The 9,751-nt window shown below is 32.3% G+C and overlaps 1 protein-coding gene across 1 annotated transcript in view; it reads left to right on the top strand.

The window, feature by feature from the left end:
* Positions 1-9,751, top strand: part of LOC123711001 — a 73,144-nt gene that overhangs the window by 45,057 nt on the left and 18,336 nt on the right. The window contains exon 2 of the mRNA XM_045663377.1: positions 7,332-7,482. Within this exon, the coding sequence (XP_045519333.1) occupies positions 7,333-7,482 (150 nt within the window). The 5' untranslated portion in view covers position 7,332. The remainder of the gene's footprint in view (positions 1-7,331; positions 7,483-9,751) is intronic.

Here is a 9,751-nt window from a genome sequence, read left to right as displayed (position 1 = left end):
TACTGGAACTTCCAAGCAACAATAATAACGAAAGAACGTTTTCCAGCAAGTTCGATATAGTTCTCCCAATATGCGTAGCGGTGATATTGCAACTCATTGGGATCAGGAGCGCTGTTCATATATCCATTGGATGTTATGACACCTGTATAATCATAGCAGAAAAACAATCCTCAAGCAGCCTTTGTGGTAATTGTACGTACGCCTCATTATTGTGTTATGTTTATAATCGTTATTATAGTATTATAAGTTATAATTAAAAAAAAAATACATAATTTCTTTTTTGCTACATCCACAACCAATGGTAAAAAAATACCAAAATTAACTATAGGTATATTGTGATATTCTATGGTTTACGTCATTCCTAATTAAGTTTTGGCGGGAACGTGAATAGGGAATGGTAGACAAATTAAAAGTACTGTAAGCGATTTCATTAATTGAGCCGAGGTTAAAAAAGGTAAGTTCAAGTGTTCACAACATTTTCCCATTTCACATGGCCAACCTTTTAGGTCTGAGGCTCAATTTTTTTGTTTCGTAATCATTTCTTTTCACTAATAGGCAAGTAGGTGTCGTCATTTCTCACGATATTTTCCTATAATAAAAAATGTGGACATAGACATAGTCCATTAGTGCACGGTTGGAGATCGAACCCAACGACATCAGCCTGCTTTTACATAGTAACATAATTTACAAAACTATATCTGAAATGGAAAAGACTTATTGTTTATATTGGAGCGTGTTGTTTTAAACATGAAACACTTCGCATCGTAATTTTAACATAAATAAAATGAATATAAACATTACAAAATTGTTAAACGATGTAATATAATACTATACAGTCACAAATTTTAACATATACGTCAGAGCATTGTTGGCTATAATGAAAATGCCCGCTCGAGATGCAAAAACTTGAAACTCAATTAAACGCGGAATCAGCGACCACGAACACGATAAGGTCTGTATCACACGAACGACTAAGGTGTATTTGTTATCTAACATATAATCGTCTAAATGACATCAGACAATCAATGACTTTATTGTCTATGATTTTTTCAAGTATAACTACGAAATATTACCAAATATAATTAACATATATAAAGTAATCCCACAACTAAGATAAATTAATATAACAAAAATCAATAACTAACCTTAAAATATAACTAAAATATATTATTAAAAGAGTCTCTTTAGGCAAGGTTCCGAAGGTACTGGTAGCGTCTCCCCTTTGAATAACTAGAATAATTCTTTGTCCGAGGTAGCTGCCAGCTCTTCGGTCTCCTGTGATATCGAGTAACCTTTTTGCTATCACATTAAACAACCTTCTAGCGCTAGGACCCCACGGACCAAGAGTCTCGACACCGAATGGGACAAAATCATATTCGGAGACTAGACGGGTCTATTTGCATCGCTCCTAAACAGTTTATTATATGTAATATAGCGAATCTATTTAGTTTTATGCCGTGGTGTAGTTTTAATAGTTATTATAAAACTTGGAATAAAAAGCGCTTTTAATAAATTATTTGAAAAAGTTATTTTATTTATTACACTGTACTGTCTCAAGTTTTTTAGCTTATTTGAAACACGTCAATGTTTCATTTTGCAACCATTGACAAACACAAAAAAGTTAATTCATATTAATTGTGTAATAAGCATAACTCGAAAGTCGTGCGACTACAGTTATTGTGTAAATACTTTATATAGAAAGCATTTAACACAGTTATGGATACTACAGGCCTGTAATAAGGTTTAAAATTCTACATAGTATGCACATTGCTACTCTATATAAAACATCGGTTTATATGTTTTCGGGGACATAAATTTCTTAAGGTGAGATTGACACATTTACAGCAAATTCATCTAGTAGCAGCAGAAATAATATATTCTATCTAGAAATGATTATAAGATTATAAATGTACCAACAATTGGGAAAGTATTATATTATTTATCTAGTATTGGTATCGATAACTTTTATAAATTCATGGCTACGAATTTTCTAACACCTACATAACATACACACCATTACATAACTGGTATTATTTTACGTTTAATTTACATTTTAAGGTTAGTTCCTACCGCCCTACATACACGAGAATTTCGGAATTGGATTCGCCGGGAATCCAATCAAAGAACTATGAGTATATACGCTACGAGACGCTGATAAAAAGCCATACTCATAAATTACTTATCAATTATACATCACATATATGTATATAAAACATTTTACATGATACGAGCAACATTCATAATTAATTTAAATTAATATGGTCAACGTAGTACATGTTTGGATTAGTCCAACGTTTTTACAACAGCGATTTAACTCTGTTTGCTCTAGTAATACAATTTTATTATTAACGAGCTTTTATTAACAGCATCGAATATTTATACTATCATTATGATTAAAGTAGTTTTCCTTCCAACATTGGAGATTTATTAGTAAATTAGTAATCGATAAAGATGTTTACCTCTATACGAAAACGGTTACGAATTAAAATAAAGGATTAAATTTGTACCATAATGACAATTTACTGAATATTTTTGGCACAAACTTTGTGTAGCGATACGACTGTATTACTTTTTTTGTGGCTTGACTCACCTCGATACTACATGTTAATGTGTTGTTTCTAGAGCAACGTAAATGCTTCTTTAAAAAACCCCGTGATTGGGTTATTTATATATAATTTAATCATAATAATAAATATGTAATAAAATGCTTTGACATGTGATGAGGAGCATAATTGGTGGCAGGTGCTAACGTTACGTACGCAAAAAAACTTGGCGATTTAAAAGAGATAGTTTTTGTAAGTTTTTCTCGTCCTACGCCCTACATTTGAGAACCGGCAGTAACGTAAATTTAGAAGCATTAATATTTTTACGTAATAATCTGTGGTCGATAAATGCCTATGAATGAAACGAAGTATTTGCTAATAAATAAAGGCCAAGCAACGGGTAAATATATATTAAATAAAAGAGGTATTTACCTAGTGTGTGGATGCGGTCGTGATGCAAGTGCAAGTAACTGTGGGCAAGAGTCCACCATTACCAATTTAGGTAATTGTACGCATTGCGTGCGGAGTTAAGGGGAAGTACCATAATAAATAAGAAAAAATATATGTTTTTATAAATCAGAATATACAGTATCATGTATACAGAAGTGATGAAGAGTGTGTGACTTTTAAGCCTTACGTGATGTGTTCAAGCACTGGCTCCAGGTTCTATCGTTCGATACCATTAAAGGAATATTTTGGACCCACAAAACGGCATCAGGTACGGAATATATGGGCTAGGTTTAGAGACATTGATTCTCATAATAATATAAGAAATGTCAAATAACTTATATACTAAAGATACAATTTATCACGTCGTAGCTGAAGCTCTTCAATGACCCACGATGACTGATGATCCTTGAAAGGATGAATTAGCGAAGTGGAACTTGGGTGGACTTTCATTTACGTAGATAACTGGGTCTTTTAGTCTTAAATTAAATATTAAGCTATCTGCAATTTTTATACTTTATGGAAGTCTATTATACCGCAGAACAGCCCCAGCACTCAATGTTTTTTTACCTTACTTATCAATTATACACTAAAATATATTGTCAATAGAGTCCTTATTAAAAAAAAATTTAAATGTCGCATACGGCTTTATTGATGTGTTAATATGTTTGTTTCATACTTAAATGTATGAAGACGACCTTGAATAATCAGTTAGAGGTACTCAATTTCGAAGGACACATTCTTTAGGAACCCGAGATTCAAATGAAGAATATTCATACGAGTCTTGGGTTGATAATTCTAAATTAAAATTAGATTTGAGGTAATTTTTAAACATGAGCCCCTGTTACTAACACTCAAGTTATTTTGATAAATGATTCCAATTTCAAATGAATCCTTTCTCATTGTTTTAATGTGTGAATAGGCGGTTTTCCGTAGGTCCAAATAAATTGGTGCAAAAAACGTCGCCTTAAAAGGGAATATTAAGTCTTTCTGGTGCTTTGTGTTACTAAATTGTACTCGCAGGGTTTGTATATAGTGATATGATTATGTTTATTCAATTGTGCAGAGCTTGTAGGGTAACTGTATTGTACTCGGTTGGATGAGATTAAAATTTCGCTACGTGAAATTTTAGACGTTGTTATCTTTTTTATACATTATTTCAGCAACGTTTATGAACGGAGTTTACACATGTACATGTCGTTTAAGGTTTTTTTCCAAGAAAAAATGAAAATATAATCTAGCCTGACGCGACGCACAATTTAGCTGAGTGCCAAGACATATATAGAAAAGGAGGTAGACTGCTTTTGTATTCATAGAATATAAAATTTATCCAAAGATTTTCTTAACTTAATTTAGATAGTAATACAAAATATTACATACGTATTCACACACAATAAATAATCGAAAATCAATTGCCAAAATTCAACTTCAAATCGCGATCAGTTTAAAATTCGAATATGCCATAGACATATAGGAATTCGGTTTAATTACAAATAAATTATATATTACAATATAAAATAAATTATAGTATAAATTGGTATGATTTTGAATATTCACTGGAATATCTAAACTTCACCAACGCTTACTTATCGAAACATAATTACGTCTCTTAGCCTACTTTTATTATTTTTTGTATCCTAAACATCGTAATAACATAAAGAATTAAGCCGACGAGTAAATATAATATCGGATTATATGTAGACTAGATATTAAATGTAGGCATAGACAATAGGATTATTCGAAGCCTATTAAAATGTATTTTACACGTGAGTTTCTTTATAAACAATAATGGAAAATAACCTATCACAAAGACTTGAAAACCTATTTAAGAAACAAAATAGTTGTATATTATTAACAGTAACTATTTAACTTCCCCAAAATACAGACGCACTTTTTTCCATAAAATTCTCCTTTTCACAGTAAAGAACATTTGTGGCATCATTCTTTGTTGAAAAATCAAGGACTCGAAGCAATTATGATTCGTGTTTTGAATATACAAACCAAGCGTATCTAAAATTGTCAGAAATAATTATTCAAATAGTTGGATTGCTATATGCAAATTAAAGAATGAAATTACCATAAAATATTATATATTATTCGTAGATATTTACAATAGAGTAGTACAGATAACTATAGTTATATAAAATAAACGCGACACAGGGATATTAATGTAACATTGAGTACATCTATTTATTATTTTCATTATTAAGTATATTCTGTGAATTGGAAAGGCAGGGAATATAACTATGAAAATAGGTCATACATCAAGATGCAGATCGAAGACGGAGCATTGTCCGTCCGTCACCGTGCGTTATCAATGGTCCTGCAATTTGCTATTATTCCCACCGTACATCTTGTACCGTGTAAGTTACAAGCCTACGCGCATCATCCATACATATGAAATTGGCGTCTTGTATGAGGTTCATTGATCCCTTTGTTAAAAAACATTCGGACCGGAATCAATAAAATATTTGCGTTTTCGACTGCCCCATCACAGTTGAACTTAATACCTTGCAAGAAGTTATCTAAATTAAGAAAAATTGGTAATCTGTTGGATCAAGGTCCGGGGAGTCTGGTGGATCTTAGACATTCCAATTGCCAATCACCTCTAATTTGGTAGAAGTCTGTTGTCCAGTGATCTAGGTCTGGTGTTGTCCTGAAGCAGCAGTGGCCTCGAGAGATTGACCATTGACCATTGGCGGGAGTCAAGAGCGGCAATTTCATGTTCGCTATCAGAATTTGATGCTAATTTAGAACTTATTGACCTATTTAATAAAAAAATAAATCAATGGCGCTACAACATTTTCAGGTCTGGGCCTCAGATCTCTGTATCGTGATCATTTGTTAATCTTATAGGCAAATAGCTGCCGCGCCTGACGTACGCCGTCGACTACGGCAAGTCGGTTTCCTCACGATGTTTTCCTTCACCGTTCGAGCGAGTGTTAAATGAGCACATAGAAAGAAAATCCGTTGGTGCACATCCGGGGATCGAACTTACGACTTTAGGGATGAAAGTCGCACTTTGAAGCCACTAGGACAACACTGCTCTAATTGACATATTTACGGACATATATTTGTATGAGAAAGAGTTAGAGAGATATTGGAAATAACAACAATCTAAAACAACGTGAAAATGAAAACTTGCAAGTCTTATAAAAATGACTTATTCATTGTAAAATCATGATGCTTATGTTAGTAAAATTTCACTTTAAGTTTCTGTTTTCGAAATACTAAACTTTGTAAAGAACATAAAAACCACGTTAATAAAATAAAAATTAAACCTCTATATGCCTCCATCCTATCCCATACAATATTCGTCCGGCCGTCACTCAGTGGAAATATCCCATTATGTCGCAACCACACGCAATGCAGTGGCAATTCTTTTACAAGTACCACATAATATGACCGGAACAGATTTGAGATGTCTTGTAACCGATGTTTACCTACTTCTTATTGAATTAATGCCTTAGCGGGTTCGGGCGGCGTCGAAAGAAGCGCTTTGTTATTGATCGAACTTATTATGTTTCTTTCAATTGGCTTTCGTTGGTTGGTTTATTTGCAGTACGCAAATAAGCTCATGATATATGACATGATAGCGCGTTACTTTACGAAATCTGAATATAATATGTCATGTGTAATATATTAAAGTTTTTACTAACATAAGCTAACCTGGTCAGTTAGTATACATTTATAAATATACTAAGTTTTTTGTGTGTTGTAATGTTTTCGTTTCGTTTTTTCTTTATTTTCTATTTTAAATTTTTAGTTGCCGTGCCTTCCATGCTTTATAGGGATTTAAAATTTGTACTGTGGTGTAGCATTTCAGGCAAGTTTTTGGTGATTTCTGTATTTTTAGTTTATTTATAATATATTAAGCAACATTAACAAATAAAAAAACTTATAAATAGGTTATGATTTATATGTTGGTTATGGTTAAATGTTGTCTGATATATCTAAAAGACCCAAGAGAAAAGCTAACAAAAATATGTTTAAACTTGCACTCCTAGTACGTGTCTACAGTATTCATAAAGCCTCTTAGATTTATCTGATATTACATTCGACTGAGAACCGTATTCCCTGCCGTTACTATGGTTAAATTTAGAACATAGTGAGTAATAGAGTTCAGTTCGTAAAGCTCAATTTAAGTTTCCATTTTCTGCATTATTAATTAATTTATTAAAACAATTACTTGTGACTTGGGAGGGGGGGGGGGGGGGGGGTTTTCAATTTTAACCTTTTATAGTTATATTATCAAAAAACGTCAAAAGTTTGAAAATAAAGCAAGACCTGGCAAGAACTTTTTCAATCATCATAAGTAATAAATGGTACATCTCTCCTCAGAATGTGGCTAATGGTTCCCGCGTTACTGTGTCTGGTATCGAATTCGGTAGCGGAATGGCGTTGTCCAGAGCTTAGTGCGCGACCATCGGCCGAATGTTCGTGCGATCTACCTCACACACTTCGCTGCGCAGGAGATCATACCGCACTACAGGTAAGTTAATACTATTATGTTTACAGCTATATATAGATTATGAAACAATATTTTAAAAGTATATTTCAGTAGACAGTCACAGACACGTTAAAAAAAAATTCACAACATCGGGAGCCTGGGATACATGTTGTTTTTCTGTTTCAGGGGATTTTATTGATGATACGATAATTATTTATCTATAGTATAAAAAGTAAGCCACTTTTTAGTGTTTTTTAGTACATGTTATGAGAAAGATTGCGTTCTTTAACAGTATATTATGTATACTGATAGCTATATAAGAAATATATTAATATATATTTTATTTTAAACCATAAATACTGGAATATTGACAATTATAATTTTTTTGACAGTTTAGTTCTCCTACATACGGGATGTAGCGTAATGAATGAATATAAAAAAAAACGCATCGCATCCATACTGGAAGACTATCCATTGATTTAAAGAATTCCTTCATTTGGAGTCTTGTCACCAAAATAATGGCAAAGGGTGTAATTTCATTGAATTATTGGAAATTTCGAATATTACGAAAACCGAGAGTAAATATAAAACATATTTTTCTGAACTTTACCTATAGGTAAATAATAAATATATGCATCCGTTACGCCACAACCCATACATGAACCTATTTCTCAAAAGATTTCCAAGTTTATAAGCTTTTTTAAATAAGACAATTTTATTTTTCAACCTCTTCCAAAACATATATCATATTCCTTTCGAGTAAAAATATGAACAAATCACTTAATAATGCCTTTTGTCGCCTGTCACGTAATACACACACGAGCTCAGACTATTATTACTTTTCCTTTTATAAACGGTATCTTATAACCCATCAGTGTTTACGAACATTGACGGGAATAATATCGCTTCTACCGTAAGAGATAAAATATAAGTTTTATAGTAGAAATATTTTTTTTTTATATCCGACGTCCTAATTTTATTGAATATTACTATTTATTTATAAGCACCATTTTTATCGTATGTATTCGCAGATTTGTGTAAATAGTGTCCAGTCCTTCTCTTCCTCCGACATAAAGGAAGGATTCTCGACTTGACTGGCCGGGCTGACGGCCGTTGTGTTCAGCGCAGATTGTACATACTTATATACATATGAAACAAAAATCAGGTTGTTATAAGCAATTTATAAGGACAAATAAATCAGGACCGCATATTATAATAGACGCCTCTTCGACTAAATATAGTGCAAAACAAACACACATTTCTATCACTGACCGCAAATATTTCATATTTTTCCTTCGAGTGACAATACAGATAGACATTATGGATTACTCTTGGATTGCGCCAAATATTTTTAGGTCGGCTGTTTATTTATTTTAGGCAAAACATAATATAAGGAAAAAAATCTGGTTAATTTTTCCATTGTATTTGTAATGATTGTTATACAGATGCATTTTTATTGCTAATACAATTGTGAAAAGAATAATATTCTTTGCTTTAGTAAAATATTCCAGCATCAGCATTTAATTTCCATATTTTAAAATTAATCAAATCATTTACGAGAAGTTATTTACGTCTTATTGATAAATGCAGTATATTAGTTAACGTTTAAATTTTTAAGGTACATTAGAGTCGATAAAGCCATATAGGTAACCTATCGACTTTATCAATAAAATATTTCATATTAACTTTTGCCTGAGATAAATACAATATAGAACAAAAATTAATCTCAGTATGTATAAACATTGAAATAAATAACCTTGCTTTCGAAACACCACCAACACCAGATGCTTGCCCAATGTGTTACACTTGCCCAAATTACTAAGTTCTGAAATAGTATTGTCTTTGGTTAACATAGCTTTTACACATTGAAAGAAAACAATTTTTTAACCGGATTAAAGCTATTTGTATTATTATAAACTTATAATTACTTTACATAATTTTAAATTTAAATTTTCCGACGATCCACGTGCTTTACAGCGTGCGTGGTCACGGTGACTTAAGACAAAAGGTGTTGAATGTCAAAAGTATCACAGCTGTAGAGAAAGTTGCGTTATCTGTATTTATTTCCCCGGAGTTGGTTAGCGGATTGACCCCAAGATAAACAATCCGCGAAAATAGAGGACACCGTGAGTAATTTCTACAGAAACCCGTCATCTTTTAGTCGATACCAACTCCGGGGAAATAAATACAGATAACATAGTTTGCACCCTTTATCGTAAAAATAATACACTGCAATAACTTTACTCAACCATCGTGACCATGCTGGCTGTTTACAGCAACGCGTTTTAATATTTAAAATAAATTAGAGAAT

The sequence above is a fragment of the Pieris brassicae genome, chromosome 6 (genome assembly GCF_905147105.1).
Source record: "Pieris brassicae chromosome 6, ilPieBrab1.1, whole genome shotgun sequence".
Lineage (NCBI taxonomy): Eukaryota > Metazoa > Arthropoda > Insecta > Lepidoptera > Pieridae > Pieris > Pieris brassicae.
This window is presented reverse-complemented; position numbering and strand designations above follow the sequence as displayed.